General features: G+C 51.3%; 1 protein-coding gene and 1 long non-coding RNA gene across 13 annotated transcripts in view; one reads left to right on the plus strand and one right to left on the minus strand.

The window, feature by feature from the left end:
- The window catches only part of KCNT1 (potassium sodium-activated channel subfamily T member 1), an 81,462-nt gene that overhangs the window by 54,338 nt on the left and 8,735 nt on the right, over positions 1-18,389 (minus strand). For all 7 annotated transcript variants that reach the window (XR_015278310.1, XM_086858787.1, XM_086858783.1 and 4 more), the window contains exon 2: positions 14,038-14,217. Coding sequence is in view for 6 of the 7 variants with exons in the window: in XM_086858787.1 (XP_086714913.1) it covers positions 14,038-14,217 (180 nt within the window). In the remaining variant the exon portion in view is untranslated. The remainder of the gene's footprint in view (positions 1-14,037; positions 14,218-18,389) is intronic.
- Positions 3,150-7,713, plus strand: LOC111937082 (uncharacterized). Of its 6 annotated transcripts, none has more exons than XR_015278210.1 (6): positions 3,150-3,256; positions 5,918-6,079; positions 6,186-6,356; positions 6,741-6,890; positions 7,001-7,127; positions 7,541-7,713. It is a non-coding gene; the product is annotated as an uncharacterized LOC111937082 (long non-coding RNA). The 6 variants fall into 6 exon arrangements; XR_015278214.1 differs by having other exon boundaries at positions 6,186-6,267; XR_015278213.1 differs by having other exon boundaries at positions 6,227-6,356.

An 18,389-nucleotide genomic window follows, 5' to 3' on the forward strand; every position in this document is an offset into this window, starting at 1 on the left:
TTTCAAAAAGCCGTATTTGGCACCCATCTGCAGGACCCTTTTCTGTTTAAACTGCTTTTTGCTCACCTACAAGGCAGCGCCAGTGAAACTCTGGTGTTGAATTGCTCTGGGGAGTGATTGAGGCGATCAGAACTAAGGCAGAGCGGCTCAGCCAGATGCTCGTCCTGGTGCTAAGAGTGATGTGAGCTGGAGCAGGATTCCCACAGCTCCCTGGAGCTCGGGCTCCGTGAGGCTCCGTGCTGGAAAAACGCCCACTTTTGGCAAAGCCCTGCCTCGCTCGTAAACATTTCACTGGGGGATTTTTTTTGCTGCTTTTCTGACAGGATAACACATTTCTCAGCAATGTCGCTCCTGCCCACAGGATGGCAAGGTCTCAAGCTGACATTTGCTAAATATCTTCACCACCTGCTCCCCAGAAATATTCCTCTCTCCTAGACAGAGGAGACCTTTTCCCTGACAGCTCCTGCCCCCAGGGAGGTGGCACATACCTGCTCCGGCTGTTCCCTGCCACCCAGGGCTGCAGTGACAGGGGCCCTGACCCGGCTCACGGAGGGCTGGGAGCAGCAGCCGGGGTTTTTTGGGGAGCTGTGGTGGTTTCATGTGGGTGCTAAATCTGAGCCACAGTGCCTGTACAGATTGCAGGCCGCATGGCTCCTCAGGCTGCCTGAGAAAGCAGCCTGGGGAAAATATGAGAAGGAATTAAAACAATTCTCAGGGACGCTAAACAGCCTTGCAGGTGTTGTTTTGCAGTCTTGTTTTCCCTTGCAGGAGAAGGCCAGGGGGGTGATGAGTGCCCCTGATCAATGATGGTAATGTAGCACTTTGTTAACCAATAAGAGTTTCCTTTCTGTACCTTTCCACGTATCTGTCTATAAGACAGGCCTGAAGCAATAAACCAGATAATTCTCGTGTTGAAACTCCCTTGAGAGTTTGTGTCGTTCTTTCCAGCCGTTCCCAATCGGAACGACAGTTCCACAGCTCCCAACCGAATCCTCTCGCAGCGATCCGGAGCCAGAACCCCTCTGCGGCAAAGCTGGGGGTCGGTAATGACTTTGCTGCTGGTACATGGGGAGAGAGGCAGAGCTCGGAGCCTCTGCCCACAGAGCCAGAGCTCCCTGCCTGGAGGGAGCTGCTAAATTTGCTAAATCTGCAGAGCCGCACTCGGCTGCTCTGGAGGCTGCGTGGGCTGCAGGAAGCACGGCAGTGTCTGATCCAAACACAGCCGCAGCCTCCCCCACGGCTCCTGCCGAGCCCCAGCGCTCCGGGATGGGGGAAACACCAGCCCGAGGGGCCGGGAATGGGAACGAGCCGGGAACTCCCCGTGGGAGCCGGAGCCGGAGCATCACCGCAGCCAAACGCAGCCAACCGCGGGTGCCAGGCACGCTCAGTCCCGGAGGGTGTGCCTGGGGTGGCCTCACCTTACAGTGAAGCTTTTGTGAGAATCCTGCTGTCGGAGGGGCGGCTGAGAGCACACAGTGCCCGTGTCCATCCCCAGCCGTGCAGGAGAGGGACAAAGCCCATCGGAGAGAGGAGCCCATCCCAGCCCTCTGCAAAGCAGGACCAGCTTGGAGGAGCCTGGGGGTTCCTCACACGGCAAGAGGAGCCAGCAGCACACGAGGAGGGGAGGATCCAACCTGCAGATCCATGTTGAACTCCAAGAGTTTGGGATGTGCTGAGAGGAGGATGGCAGCAAGACCCTCAGGACCCTCGCTGGGTGGAGGATCCCGGTTTCCAGCCTCGGCAGGGTGGCCATGGGTGTCTGCTCGGACAGGAGACGTGGACAGACCCACACCTTGCTCCCCTACACCCCACAGACAGACCCACACCTTGCTCCCCTACACCCCACAGACAGGAGACACAGACAGACCCACGCCTCGCTCCCCTACACCCCACAGACAGACCCACACCTCGCTCCCCTACACCCCACAGACAGACCCACACTTCACTCTCCTACACCCCACGGACAGACCCACACCTCGCTCCCCTACACCCCATGGACAGACCCACACCTCGCTCCCCTACACCCCATGGACAGACCCACACCTCGCTCCCCTACACCCCACAGACAGACCCACACCTCGCTCCCCTACACCCCATGGACAGACCCACACCTCGCTCCCCTACACCCCACAGACAGCGTATCCAGCATCTCAGAGACAAACGCCCTGCAGCAGCCAGCTTCACACAAAGCTGCAACCAAAAGCTCAGAGGCAGGTGACAACAGAGGGTCCTGGAGAGCATAAGAAAATGTCAATTTGCCCGGATTTGTGGAGGAGCTGGACAGGAGTGATGTGTGCGCTGGCCTCCAGAGGGCCCCTCCACAGTGAGATGGCAGAGGAGCAGCAAAAATCACCCGTGACAAAGGAACTGGTGACAGCAGAAACGTGAAAAGCTGCTCAGCAAAGCCATGGCAGAGGGGCAGAGAGAGGGACAGACAGACTGGCAGCCCCGTGACAGGGACAGTTTTTGTCTGAGAGGGCCACCCCAGTGACAGCAGGTGTGCTCTGAGCACAGGGAGCGCCCATGCTCTTCTCCATCGCTTCGTGTGACACCCAGAACCCTGTCCAGGGACACAAACCCCTCTCTGAGGGGCAGAAGGTTCCTGAGGGAACAGTCAACAGAATTCAACAGAACCACAGAATCACCAGGTTGGAAGAGACCTTCAAGATCATCGAGTCCAACCCATGCCCTGACACCTCAACTAAACCATGGCACCCAGTGCCACATCCAGTCTTTTTTTAACACATCCAGGGATGGTGACTCCACGGCCTCCCCGGGCAGGCCATTCCAGTACTTTATTATTCATTCAGTGAAAAACTTTTTCCTAATATCCAACCTATATTTCCCTTGGCACAGCCTGAGATTGTGTCCTCTTGTTCTGTCAGTGGCTGCCCGGTGAAAGAGAGCAACCCCACCTGCCTACAACCACCTTTCAGGGAGTGATAAGGTCACCTCTGAGTCTCCTTTTCTCCAGGCTGAACAACCCCAGCTCCCTCAGACCTCACCCTGCTCCTCACCCTGCAGCAGCCCCGGTGCCAGGGAGCTCCAGCCCCACACACGAGGGCACAGTGGCACAGTGACATTGTGGCACAGTGACACGGTGGCACAGTGACACGGTGACACAGTGACACGGTGGCACAGTGACACGGTGACACAGTGACACGGTGACACAGTGACACGGTGGCACAGCACCACAGGGCAGCCAGCAGCTCACCAGAGCCCAGCTCCACCAAGCAAAACCAGGATATTTCTGCAGGTACAAACCCAACCCTTGTCACTCGTTCTCAGTCTTTTCAGGGCCGAGTTCTTCTGGGATACTCCCTCACAGGGAGTTTCACTTATCTCAGTTCTGTATCAGGAAGGATACTCCAAAGGCTCATTAGGCTCTTGTTACTCATGTTTATTAATATATTATTATAATTAATACATTATCAAAAGACTTGGCATGTCTTCCCCAGACTTTCTGCTCAAGTTCAATCCACCATCACCTGGCTCAAATTGGCTTGAAAAGCACAGAATGACCTCGAAATACATAACTCTTTTATCTTTATACTTATTTTCACCCAATTAACAATAGATATGTAAATTATTTTTCTTAGCGACCCAATGACCCAACACCTGTGTGCTGCACTGCGGCATTCTCTATCCAATCACTTATTTCTACCCAAAAACCTCTAGAAGAAGAAGATGAAGAAGGAAGAAGGACAAGAGACAACGCCCTAAATCCTACATCTTGTCTTTTGTTTTCTAAACTGGTTTAAACTCTAAACTAACTTTTTCACCCAGTGACTTAAGAAAACTCTCTAATTTTCACACTCACACTTTTAATTTTTCTATTTAACTTTAACAGTTGTTTTCACGGTGTTATATGAAATTCAGTGTTTTCTTGGATGTCAGAGCCAGGTATCAGAGACAAAGGCACACACTCTGTACCTCTGACTCCAACAACCCTCACTATTCCTTAGCTCAGGCAAGGTTTTAGTTCATCAAAACAGCAGTGCCACAAAGGGAAGATGTGACTGACAAAGGGGAGATGTGACTGACAAAGGGGAGATGTGACTGACAAAGGGGAGATGTGGCTGACAAAGGGAAGATGTGACTGAAGCTCTCAGCTTCAAGGGACACCTGGCTGTGTCCCCCCTCACCACACTTCAGTCAGTCACCTCCCCCAGTCAATTCCTGTCTGTTTCACTCCGTGTTACCCTGCTGACCTCACAAATGCTGTTCTCCTTCCCCACATTCCCTCCTTCCTTCCTCCCTTCCCTGTGGCTGTGCCCACGGCCTGGCCTGGCTCTGAGCCTGGCAGGCTGCGGCCTGTACATGGCGTCAGCCATTGCTGCACACCCACACGCTGCTGCAGGGAGCACAGCCAGGCCATGGGGACGGGAGAGAGCAGGATGCACCCTCTCCATGCCTACAGGGAATTCCATGGGGGAAAACCCAGGGAAAACAGCAGGGAGAGGCACCCTGCCATGCAGAAAACACCTCTGCCTGCAGAAACCTTCATCCCTAAACTGAGGGCTGGCACCCAGCCCCTTGGGACTGACCAAAGAGATGTCCCAGCCCCGAGGTGCTGCGCTCTGTTGTGAGGTGCCTCAGGAAGGCAAAGATTAATTTTAGATAAGCATTGTTAAAGTGGAGACATGGCTGTAAGCCTGGCCAGTGTGAATTTTGACCTCCTGCTTTGGAGGATAGGCTGTGTGAGCCCTGGATGAAGTTGTCCCACCCCAAACCCCATGTGAAGGACAGCCCAGGAGTTCTGATGGGGTTTGAGTCCCTGGGGTTTCTCCCTTGCTGTGTTTCTAGTGGTCCCTAACCCTGAACTCCACCCTCAAAGGTGGAGACCCTCAAGGGTTCTGTCCTTCAAAACCCCTCACCCTGCCTTTGTTTGGGCTCTCTGTCTCTGAATCCGAGTTTGTTCCCATGCTGAATAAATGGTTTCATGAACAGAAGCCAGTCTCGTTCCTGTCCCATGCTGGTTCCTGTAGCTTCTCTGGACGTGATCCTGAGGTTGCAGAACAAAAAAGTGCCCATCCACAAACTTTGCTCCCCACTTTCCTCTCACAAAACACCACTTCCATGTCCTGTTTGGCTGTCAGCAAACAGCTCCAGGCTGTCTCCTGAAGGAACATGAGCAGATGGTCTGTCTGGAGGAGGACAGAAGCAAGACCAAGCAATTGTGGCCCCGGTGCAAGTCCAGAGAGGCAAAGCCAACTCAAAGCTCCTGGAGTTCTCCCAGAAAGCCGAGGATGGCCCTCACAGAGCACGTCTGCCCCTGCACCACATGGCTGATGTCGTTTTAGAACAGAAAATCACTCTTCAAAATGCTTGCAAGCATTGCTTCACCCACTACTCCAGCTTTAAAGGAGAAGTTTTCTGAGTTTGAGGAGTTTGGAAAATCCTGAATGTTGGAAAACATTCCTTTAATCTGCTGGTAATGTGCTAACATCTGTGGCATTTCTGTCTCACCAAGGCCTTATGTTTCAACTCTAACACCACAAACTTCTTCATTATCAATTATTTATTACCCAGAATAATTAAAGGGGAAATGCTGAACCTGCCAGGGGATTTGCAACCCTGAAAACTTCCTTCCAGCCCTCTGGCTATGCAGGGCAGATCTTAAGACATCGTCAATGAGGTTGTGGGGACAGAACAGAGAGCAGAGACTGCCACCTCCCCACAGACTGTCACCACAGGGACCTGCCTGCTCCAGCAGGCTGGACTTTGATCATCTCCCTGCAGTAAAACATCCAGCCATAGATTTGCTAAAACAGCAACAAAAAGCTTCACAAAGAGAGGAAATGAGGTCACGGAGCCGATGAAACTCAGTGCTATTAATTTATACAAAATGTGTTGTTGCAATGGACTCTAAACACTGAACTTTCTGAAAAATATTTTATTTTTTTTTTAATTGCAGCATTGGAGAAAATTAATGGACTGATAATAGAAGAAATCTCCAGGTTTGGGGACTGGGAGGTTGAAGTGCCAATCCTTGCTGGGCAACCCGAGAGCAGCTGGCAAGAGCCTTGCACAGAGCCTGTGTGACCCACTCTGAGCTGTCAGTCAGGAGCAAGATGAGGTATTTTGTTTGCAAATGAACACCTTCATCTCTGCTATGGACCCAGACAAGTGCCAGTGGAGCAGAGGCAAATGCAGCATGGCAGGGAAATCTGTGCTCGCTGCAGGGCTTCACTGGCAACGTGTTCTCATCTCTCTCGATGAACAGCGCTAAAACAGGAGACAGTAAAGGATTGGTCCTGTCTGTTGGTGAGACTTCTCAGAATCAGAGATGTTTGGATTCAAATTCCAGCCTTTTATTCCTGTCTAAGCCCCTCTGCTGCACAGACTGCAGTGAGGTGAGTGAGATGCCTCACAGGAGCACGTACAGGAGCGCTCACTAACCAAGTTATTCAGGCTGTGCTGGTGATCTCTTTTCCCACGGGCATGCAGGGGTCTGAGGGAGAGCAGCTCACACCTGAGCACGGCTGGCACCAGGACAGGGCTGGGTACAGAGGGACTGGAACCCCTGGATCCCCCGAGGCTGAGAGCCGGGGGTGACCGAGCCCTGACGCTCCCTGCACACAGTCAGGAGCTGAACAGGTTGTGCAGAAGAAAAGCAATGAGCACCACCTTCAGAACAGCGATAAATCATTTCCCTTGGGAACAAAGATGCAACTGTGATGAGAGAAAGTGGTGGGAAAACACAGCAGTAAAATTTAATGCATTCTCTGCAATTACAGCTACAGCTGCCAAGTTGTTTCTCGTGCTGTCACTACAGCAGTGGTGACACTTTGGTCTCAGCCCGACCTTGCAGCCTCACCTAAAGCAGCACAACACTCCTGGGGATTCCTGCAGGCACAGAGCTTTGCTATGCTGACAAACATCAGCAGGTCTGTGGACACAGACTCACACTCCTGATACATCCCCATGCTAAGGAAACCCTGGGAGATCTCAGCCAAGGTTTGACATCCAACCATCTCCCCTGGCTCTCCTGTGGCAGCTGCTCCCTGCCCTTTCCCAGCAGGCTGAAGTGGCACAGGAGCTCCAAGGAGCACCAGGAGCCACCAGCAATGCCCCACCAGGCTTTGGTGGCACGCCAGGGACACGAGGAGGGAGCTCTGCCCCAGGTAACCACGGCAGAACCAAAACTCCAGCGCCCCTCTGCACTCCGCTTGCCAGGACATTTTTCAGTTCAGTGTGTGCTGTACAACTGGTTGAGGGGAGGAAAACAAAATTCATTTTACCCATGTGTTTAATTTTCCATGAATTTCCAAGGTTAAGGCTGCCCTGGGAATGTGCTCACCTCACAGAGCACCTGCAGAGCCCTTGCTCATGCTCTCCCCTTCACTCAGACACCTTCAGCACCTTAAACTCTGCTTTCTCTTCCAAGCCCGTTTCCCCAATAAACAGAAAAGAAACCAAAGGGAAAGTAAATAAGTGGGAAAAGAAAACCACCCCAGGGAGGGATGGAAATTTGAGTCCACAGTGTTAAATTGCACTAAATAACTGAAAATCAATGTTGTTCTTCCTTTTCCTCAAGGCACAGCCATACATGACAGCACTCCAGGGGTACCTCTGCTCATTCCACCAGCCTGCTACGTGCACTTACTTTTATTGCAAGCAAGGGCCCACTGCTGACAGTGAAAATAATATCCCTGGAAAAAAGCAATGGCAATTTTTTAAAATAAAATAATAGTTATAATTACAAGAGAACAGCATTTCTTCTTTGTTCTATTACTTTTATAACTTTCCCTAATACTCCTGCTAATGTCCAGGGGTACCTGCCTAAAGATGAAGACACAAGAGCACACCAATAGCTGTGAGGAAACATCAATTAAGAAAAGCTCCAAGCAGCACTGTAATTAAGACACAGTGTTGGGAATCATCCCTGCAGCCTTTCAGAACAACTGGAAAAACAAACCTCAATTAAGAATGCTATCATTAAAAAAACCTGCAAACAGAAGAAAACCCAAATCAATTTTATAAAGCTGCCTGAGGCTTCCAATGCCCTTCATCCTGGTATATCCCAGCTGGAGCTGGGCTGAGGAATCCAGTGGCAACACATGTTGGTCTTGCCTCTGTTAGGGGTGAGGAGCTGCTGGAGAGGAGCTGCCCACACTGTGCAGGGCTGTGCAGGGAGGGTTTTGTGGTTACTCCCCCGTGTCAGGGGCAAATGGGGCTAGCAGCAGATTTAGAAACACCTGCACTGCCCTGGGAGGTTTCCCTACCCTGCTCTAAGCTCTGCTGCTCTAGACCTGCCATACCATGTTCCATAAGAGCTGTGGAAATGACTGGAGGCTTGGGATGCTCATTCTCATTTGATCCAGGAGCAGGAATGAGTTCTCTGGAGGAGCATGGTGTGTCCAGCCTGCTGCTCCTACCCAGCAGCTTCTCCACGACTTAGATGGATCCAGGGACTGAATTTACTCTTGTCCACAGCCTTGGCTGGCACAGCAGAGCTGTTGGCATCTGCCCCAGGAAGGGCTGCACCTGCACGTGCCACGTGCCTGCCTGGCCGTGCTCCCTGGCTGGGGAGCAGGAGCACACAGGGATGTCCCCAGTGGGAGCAGGGATGTCCACAACAGGAGCACACAGGGATGGTTCCAACAGGAACACACTGGGATGGCCCCAGCAGGAGCAGGGATGGCCCCAGCAGGAGCACACAGGGATATCCCCAGCAGGAACAGGGATGTCTCCAGCAGGAACAGGGATGTCCCCAGCAGGAGCTGGGATGGCTCCAGCAGGAGCAGGGATGTTCCCAGAAGGAGCAGGGATGTCCCCAGTAGGAACACACAGGGATGTCCCCAGGGGAGCAGGGATGGCCCCAGCAGGAGCACACAGGGATGTCCCCAGGGGGAGCACACATGGATGGCTCCTGGCACAGGCTGACTGGGCTGGCAGGGGCAAACTCCTGTTTGTGCTGTCACACAGAAACCTCCTGACAAAGCCTTGACTCAGGGAAACAGCCTAATCCAATTAATAACTGGTTTGGTTTTGCTTTGCCAGGTGGCAAAAGCAGAGGAGAAGCAATTCAATTCCGCTGGCCACACAGGCGCTCCCAAGCTCCTGTTTGGGATCCCACCACCTTCACCAGTGGAATTTGTCACTTGGTTTGTTCAGGCATCACCACCGAGTTGTCACTTGAGAGATTCTGCACCCAGGGATGGTGGAAATGAGTCTAAACACCATTGCTGAGGGAATGGATATTAGCAATAATATCCATCCTGCTTTACAAGCAAGGGGTCAGACTGCTGGGGGATGAAGAGCCTTCACCAGCAGAATTTTGTGGCATGCAGGCTCCAGAGCTGAATCTCCTAATTCCAGGTACAAACCTTCACTGGCACACATGCTACAGCCTGAGCAGACTTTGCACTGACTTAAAATATTGGCCATTACCTCACCAGCACAGAAATAAATGTCTCTAACTTCTGGATACAAATTGGAATTTTCAAATTGGCATCTGCATCTTCCAAATAAAATGAGGAAAATTGCCCATTAAATCAAATAGCAATGAAGTGAGGATTCAGCCACAGACATATTCAAGGAACCTGCCTCGGGAACACAAAACTACCCAGCTCCATTAATGTAATGATGCATTTTGATGAGGAAGTCACTTGGGGCATGTTAGCATGAAAACTGCAGGGATAAGATCCTCCAAAGCTGATATTGCAGCGCTTCACTTTGCTCATGCCAAACATAATCTGACCTAAGATTCAGAGCCATCACTTAGTGACAAATTAAAGAGACGATGACCAGATGTCAGGTCACAGACAAAGAAGTTGTCAGACTCTAAAGAAACTGTAAACAGAAACTCAAAAGAATCGGCCCCAGTTGTCAAAATCCTCTTTTCTTGATTATGCAACATCCAAAATATCTTTGATTTTAAATAGGAGATGTGAAAATTTTATAGAGAAGTTACTGCATTCTTCTGCACAAGCAGCTTTTTCAAACATTCTCATCCATCAAAATGATTTTTTGCTGATAATTAGCCTCAGAAAAATGCACTTAATCAAAGTGACATCCATTACTTCTCGCTCCTGTAAATAGGACTGTGGCTTCTGACGATGATTTTCTGGAAAGCATTCAGACTATTTAAATTAGGCAACAAATAAGCTCCTAATGACACTTTTCTGAGATACAGTTTAATTTTATTTATGGGCTTTTTTTATACGTGCCCCAACCCAGCTGTCAGCACTGTCCAAGAAAAGAGAATGCAGGAGATCAAAAACTGCCATAGTCAGGACAGCAAACATCAAAGGGATGCCACAGCTTGGGGTATGAAACAATATTTATCCATCCAGCAGATGTGCTTTCTCAGCTGCCTTTAATCAGCACTTGCAGCATCACTTCAGAACAGGAGCCTCGCTGGCAGCCCCAGCTCCGAGGGGCTGCTGTGCTCAGCCCCTGCTCCCTTCCCCCAGCACCCCTGGCCTCGTTTCCACAGCTCCATGGACAGAGGATCCCCATGCCCAGAGCACCAGGAATGTGAAAAGGTCCCAGCAGTGTTTGTGCCCCCAGTTCTTCACCTTCTCTCGGTTACAGGCTCAGCATCTCAAGCTCTGCCTTTGCTGGCGTATCCCAGAGGCTCCGGGTACCTTCATGTCCACAAAGCATCAGGGAGATAAGAAGTGCAGTACTGCCATAAGCAAGCAGAACAAATCCATTTTCTCCCAGTATTGACACGGACAGCACCTTCCAAATGGGAAAGAAACTTCTGAACCAGGCAAGACTAATGCCAGACAACGGAGGCGACTGCAAGGCTCCCAGAGAGAACCTTCCCTCCCCAAAGGAAAAATCACCTCCCAGTCCCTGTCAGTCAGATCCTTGTGCTGAGAGCAGTTTGCACCCTTTGGGAATTCGGAGCTGAATGACACCTAATCCTGTTTCTCTAACCCAAAGACCTGCCTGGCAGAAATGTCAAGCCCAGAATTTAAATACAGCTAAGCCCAAAGCCTTCCACCACCTCGTGGGAGTGAGTTCCGAAGATGAGTAAGATGATCCTGGAAGTAGCGCTTGGACTTGACAACTCTAGATTTGCTTGTCATTAGGCTTTTCTCTCTCTGTTTCACAAATCCATTTTCCTCCCACATTCCATTCCCAGTCAGCCGTTTCCTATCTGCTTCCTGGCCAATTTATTGCATCCACCACAGGACGTTCAAAGTGTTATTTTAATTCTCCTGTCAATCAGTCCACCTGCCAAAGAGCAAGCCCTGCTCAGATCAACTGCATTCATCTTTCACATTGCAAAAAACAAAAGCAAATTAGGAGCAGCCTGATTTACCCATTCCACCTCACATTCGCTGATCAGTTCCTTCGGTTCCAGAGGTTATCTGGACCTACTCTCCTGCTGCTGTACCACAGCTCTCTAATTATCTACTTGTTCCAACGAGCTCTCATCTCCTCAAGCTCCAGCATTACCTCATTCCCTTACCTCAGCCCAGGCTTGGTGTCTCTTCAGCATCCTCTGTGATGAGGATGCACTAATTCATCTCTAACAGGAACACTTTTAATTCTCCAGAAGCAGCAAAGCCCAGGCTCCCCTTTGGCCTCTGATCCTTTTAGTCTTTGCTGACCCCAGAAACCTCCTCACTTCCAGCAGCACACTCATCCCAGGGTAATGCTCAAAAGCAGATACTCGAGACACTAATGTTTTAAGCATTTCTTCTACAAATAAATGAGATATTCAGCATTATCAGAGTGTTTTCCTCCAGTGTTACATCCCTGAGTCCAACGAGCTCTATTTTACCACTCGTGGTTCCCGCAGGGTTTACGTGGGGGAATTTTCTTCAGCCCGTCCCCGTCAGGGCTGTAACAAAACCCTTCAGAGCACAACGCTGAGCTGCTTATCATCCACAAACACAGCTAAGCCAAAAAAGTCTTTCTGCTTCTCATCTTTTTCTTCGCCAGCCTAAATCAGCTCCTGATTCAGTGGGTTTGGAGCAGACTAATGAACTAGTCATAATTACTCCAGCGAGCTTGATTCATCCACAAGGTCCCACGATTATTAATGACTTGGACTGGAATTTAGGCCTAAGAGCAACATTTCCCAAAGCCCACAGCTCAGCTCAGCTCCCAGAGAAGTCAAGTGGACTGCAGTGAACAGCAAATGTGGGCTCAGAGATCTGCATTCCCAAACAAAATGAAATTATCGGTGTTTTCCAGACGAAGGGGAAATCAAGCAACTCAAGCAAACGGCACAAAGCCAGTGAAACTGAGATATCTTGAGAAACAAGGCTAATGAATTCTGGAGAAACGGGGATAATGAATTAACAAAACAACCCAGAGTATCTCCGCATTAAAATTAAAGAGAGATGCTGAATCAGAAAGACTCAAATCTAGAGGAAAATGAAGGTTAAGGGGTGTAACCAGAGAAATACAGAAAGAACACGATCTGCAATTGCCATCTTCCATATTTCTGATGTTTTCAAATACTCAAATATGAAAACTATTAAACCTTCAAACTTGACCAAATGAGCCATATCACAGCCATTCTGAAACCCAGACATTTTCTGCAGCGAGAATTTCATGTTAACTTCTCACTCGGTGTCATAAAACTATATTAATGTTTAAGTGTCTGTTAAGGAAATCTGGGCTTTAAAACCTCCAGGATCACAGACTCATTTTCGAGCCAGATCAATTTTATGCAGCGATAAAAGTTAGGAACACTTATAGAGAACATTTGTAAAACCCACATTCACAGCCTCAAAGCCAAATTCTTTTTTTTTTTCTTTTTTTTTTCTTTTTTTTTTCTTTTTTTTTTTTTTATGATACTTGTACATATTTTAAAAAAAGAAATTATCTTTTAAGAGAGATGCACAAAAGCCTCGATGCAGGTGTACCAAGCACACAGCAGCTAGTCAAGGACTAACCAGGTTTTTTTCCAACAAGAATTACATCTCTCTCTGTTTGCATCACACAATTAATTAGTGGGGAAAGATAAAAATCTGCTTCCCCATTAGCACAGCAGCTCCTGGGTATTTATGATATGAACAGAGTTGAAGGGAAGGTGCTTGTTCCTCTTAATTTAGCTGCTCTGTCCATGGAATTTTCTTGCCACTCATGGCATTCCCTGTGTTGCCCACTCAGCCTGGGGATAAATCCCAGCCAAGCAGGAACAGCAGGCTGCTGCTGAGCACACAAAGGCCTCTGGTCAGCCCAGGGAAAGGAGAGAGGCACCACAACCCCAGCAGCTCTTCAGAGTTACCCTGCTGCCAACACAGCATCCGAGAGCAGCCTGGGGCAGCCATCCCTCCTAAATAAATGGTTGTCAGCCCAAATTCCACGCACGGTGGAGTCGCACCAGCCCCTCACTGTTCCACACCTCTCCCCGACCTTGGTCCTTTCTCCTGCTTGCCAGCCCCTGATGGGACTGCAGGACACAGCAAGCTGCCCACAGGGCTCACAGTCTGCTGGCCCAGCACACCCAAACCTCCCAGGACATCCAAACCTCCCAGGACATCCAAACCTGCCAGGACACCCAAACATCCCAGGACATCCACATCTCCCAGGACATCCAAACCTTCCAGGACATCCACATCTCCCAGGATATCCAAACCTCCCAGGACATCCACATCTCCCAGGACATCCAAACCTTCCAGGACATCCACATCTCCCAGCACATCCAAACCTCTCAGCACATCTGCACCTCCCGGCACATCCAGCGCCCCAGAGCACCCAGATGTTTCCCGTGCCGCTCTCTGAGGCAGCCGTGGCCTCCACCCGCCGCACATCCCAGCGGTCCCACACTCCGCTGGATGCTCCAGCACAGCCCAGCGCCCGCAGGCTCCGGTCCCCGCCGCACCCCCGAGCTCCGGGGCCAGCGCCGGCGGCAGCACCGCGGAGAGCTCCGCGCCGGGCGGCTCCGGCCCCGCAGCACCGCGGAGAGCTCCGCGTCCCCTCCCGCCGCTGCCGGAGGGTCCCGGCCGTGTCCCCCCAGCCCAGGTGCGTGTCCCCATGCTCGGGCAGAGCCCCAGGTCCGTGTGTCCCTCCCGGCGGCTCGGTGTCCCCGCGCCCTCCGCCCCGCCGTGCGCCCCGAACCTGTCGTCGCTCTGGAAGGACTGGTCCCCCAGCAGCAGATCGCGGAAGCGGTACCGAGGCGGCAGAGGCAGCACCTCGGACTCCAGCTCCGTCATCTTCAGGGAGGCGATGTCCAGAATGACCCCGCTCTTGCGGCTCCCGCCGCCGTCCCCGCCGCCGCAGCCGCCGGGCGACGAGAGCCTGCGGGAGAGAAGGGGATAGCGGCAATGGGGGGGCCAAGGGGGAGCCCTGCCCCGCCCGCCCCCGCCGCCAGCCCCAGCGCCTCCTCCGGGGCCGGCCCCGCCGCACCCGCACCCCCCGGCCGCGATTACATTGCGGGGCAGGCGGCCGTGCCCCCCCGGCAGAGCGCTCCCCCCGGGGGCATGGGTGGCTCGGGGCTCCCCCGGCTCAGCACCGGCGGCCAGGGCAGGGTCCCCCGGAGCGCCCCGCGCAGCGGCGCCGGGCACAGGACATTTGCTGCTCAGCAGGCGAGCGACGGAGAGCAAGAGGAGCCAATGGAAAAGCCCAATCGCCGGGAGGAAATAAAACTGCTCGCAAGATAATCGAGAGCTGACGGCCAAACCCAGATCCACCCCCAGCCTCCCCCCGCCACGAAAAGTAGGGATGGGAGGCAGGCGAGGCGATGGCTCCACAACCGTGCTGGAAGCAGAAGCACAACCTCCTCTCTGGGCTGCTGGCACTTAAATCATCTGAACAACCCCAGGATTAAATGAGAAACCGCGAAGGCTGATGACTCAGTCGCCTGTCCAGCTGCCAAGTGTCGTGGCCGGGAGGATACATCACCCGTCCCTTGGCACGCCGGTGCCTCCGATCAGGGGGCGGGGGATGGCAGTGCCTGGGAGAGACCCAAGGTGATGGCTCAAAGGCAGCTGCGTGTGGCAGAGAGGAGATTAAACCCAGCCAGCTCTCGGGAGGTTATTTCAGAGGGTTAAGGGCTTTCTTTGGTCTCTTTTCTCAAGGCACATTTATCAGCCAGAACGTGGGTACGCCCCTGCTGCACGCTTCAGCTCGAGCTGCCCATCACAGCACGCTGGGGTTGAACTGAAACTTCACAAAACAGCAAAGCCATGGATTGCAGAGACCCCAAAGGCAGCGCCCCAGGGCCTGATCCTCTCTGGTTCGGCTCCATCAGTGAAACTCATCCATGCCATGACAGGAGCACCGGTTTCACAGGCTCTTTGTGGGAAGAGGGGAGGACAGGGAGGGCTTGGAAAGGAGACGTGGTGCCTCTGAGCCGATTCCTTGTCCCTCACATGGAACTTTGGTGTGTGAGGCAGCAAATAGCTGAAAGACTCCAGCTCCCATCTGACGTACTTCCAAGATTCTCATCCAAAGCCTCTCCAACTCATCCCCAGCAGCTTCCCACAGCTTTGCCTCCAGTACACCCTGCACAAGCTAAAGACAGGCAAAAGAGCTCCCAGCAGCTGGATGCTGAACTGGCACTGAGCACATATCCAGGGATTTGCCGCAGGGACGGGAGCTGAGGCTCCTCAGATCATCTTCTATCTTTAACAACTCACGCCCCTGTAAATCAGCTCCCAGCTGACCAGATTCCAAAGTCCTGCTCAGCTGCTGTTCCCGAGTTTCCAGAAGAGCGATCGGCATGCAGAATTTCTGCTGAACACAGCCCCAGAAGACAGCCCAGCCCTTCAGATGGTTCTCATTGATGTTATTTGCCACTTAATTCTATCCCCCCCAGAGCTTTTCAGTTCCTTTTAGCTGCCATATGCACGGTGCAGCCAAGGCTCTGCACTGACTAATGCATCTGTGCAGGGCCTTGGGCACCAGGGAGGTTATTCTATGCTACTCATTGATCCAAAACTTGGTCTTTAAGATAAATCAAGCCAAACTCCTGTCAACTCAAACACTCCCTCCGGATCAAGCCAGAGAAATACCAAAGTTTGCTGACCACGTCTAGCTCATGTTGCAAAGGAGGATCCAACATTAAGCACAAAAAAAAAAAGAAAATTAAAAAAAAAAAAAAGCCACAATTACATCTTTCCTCTTAGAGCTTAACTGTGATGAATTAGGCCAAAAGCACGCTGTTTCTAGGCCATCAGGACAGCATTCTGAAACTCAAATTTCAGCGTGAGAAAATGCAATTTTTAAAAATTATCCACTCTCTTATTATAACCACGGTTTAAAGCGGGGAGCCAGGTGCCTGGCTCCAAATGGGGGTGATTATAATTGCGTTTGAAGGAGACTGTCACACCCAGTGCTCTCCAGTGATTATGAAGTGCCTGTTTAAAGGAGCACCTCGTTTCCTTTCCCAGAGGCTGCACAGCCATGGACAAACAGCCTGCCATGTGGAAAGGGCACCTTTACCCACAGCTGCCACCCTGTCTGACACTCCACAGCTCCTGTGGGTCTGGACAGGCAGGGCCATCCTTACCCTGCACCCTCTGGGGGCTGTGGATGCTCACAGCTATTCCCAGCCGTTCTCCTGGATATCAAACACTCATCCTTTGGGGTTTGGGTGCTGCTTGCCTTTTTTAATTCCACGTGATTCTTATCCAGCTCAATTAATCCATCTCTCCTGAACTCAGATCATGAAACAAAGCAAATATTTACCACTGTCCTCTATCAGCATTTAGAAATGCTGTAGTAAAATCCAATTATATCAGTAGCTCTGGAAACACGATTTCTGCTATTTGCATCTGAGTTTCTTCTCCCATTGGCAGTAGCAGCTACACTTCAAATGCATTTTCTCTTATTTTTGTATACAAGATCATTCAGAATTTTAAAATTTTGGCACATTTGTTTATTCTGGATGAAGCTTCACTACAAGAAATACTGCATTCACTTGTTTCTTAAAATGTCTTTATCAATTGCACGGTGACTTTGAGATGTTGCACATCGATGTCTTAGAGAAAAGTGCTCCTGCACTGCACACAAATCTCCTGACACTGGCACTGAGGATTTACAACCTCTCCTCCCAAACACAGGGATCCTGAGCTATGGAAACACCACAGCAACCTGGCTACTTCTTCAAAGCTGTAGTGGTATAAAATAAAAAATTCATGAACAAGCTCATTTATTGCATAGTCTTCAAATACTACCAAAAAAAAAATAAAAAAAAAAGAAATAACCCTGGAGTGGTTGATAGCTAAATACAGATCTGCAGCTTTATTTTTATCATCCCTTTCCTTCCTTCCTCCAGAACCATGTACCACTAAAAAAGCGCTCTGCAATCAGCATATGGAAACCTCAACACTCTTCCACTCTCTGGCTACGGCAGCGTCTCTCCCCCAGCTTGGCCAGCTCCCCGCAGCCGTGGGGAGGGGGACACAGCCCTGGGAACCCTGGAGCTGTGAAAGCCCAGCAGGGCCCATCACTGCACAGCAAACACGGGAGCCCCGGGGCAGCGCTGCCTTGGGATCCTCCAAACCTTTCCAGTGCCTGGGCTGGGCCCAGCCACGTCCTTCCCTCGCTGCTTCCTCTGCTGTGGGAGCTGTTTGTGAGGAGCAGCTTTCCCGGAGTGTCCAGCCCTTTCCCAGCAAGGGATCATCCCTTTTTCTGCCTGCCCCAGCTCTGGGAGCACACACAAATTATTTTAAAAGCTGAGTCAACCCCAGTACTCAAGAAATGAAGCAACCAGGACTCTCTGCTGGAGAAACAACCCCTCTGCCAGTCCCACTGGGAATTTTGGAGGCTGTGCACACCAGATTCCTCAGGAAAACCACCCAGCCTCTAGTGACAAGGTGCTGCAGCACACAGGGATAACACCAGGCTCATGATTCACACCAACCCACCGCCACAAATCTTAAATCTAAACAGATTATTGAACTAAACACTCAGGGGAGCCTCGCTGCTGGCAACTCCGTGCCCTGGGGATGGAAATGCTGTCACAAAACCGGAGCTCAGTGGGGTTCTGTGGTGCCACTGGAGCTCCTCAGAGCTGGGCAGGTCCCCACACCCAAGAGGCAGCCTTACCTCAGAGGAAAATCCACATACAGGGAGCTTCTTGTAAGGAATATTAAGATTTCCATTATTATTTTTAACTCTGTCTGTCAAAGAAGAGGAAGGACACAAACCAAGTTCCTCCTCTGCTTCCTTGCACACTGCACACCACAAAAACCACAGAGCATCTTCCTGCTTCCCACCACAAACTAGTCCCAAACCGCCCAGGTCATCCCAGACCCCACACTGGTGCTGTGGGATGGAACTGCCCAGACCTGCCAGGCACAGCAGGAGCTCCAGAGCTCTCAGTGACACCTCTGCTCTGGCAGCACCAAGAGTCACTGGAGAACACACTGTTCCTCTCCTCCTGAGGCCTGGGGTGTGCACACAGAACAGGTGAATTACATTTGGGGCAAGTTCTTGCATAACCTCCAGTCTGAACCTCTCCTCTC

The sequence above is a fragment of the Cyanistes caeruleus genome, chromosome 20 (assembly GCF_971803275.1).
Source record: "Cyanistes caeruleus chromosome 20, bCyaCae1.hap1.1, whole genome shotgun sequence".
Taxonomy (NCBI): Eukaryota; Metazoa; Chordata; class Aves; order Passeriformes; family Paridae; genus Cyanistes; species Cyanistes caeruleus.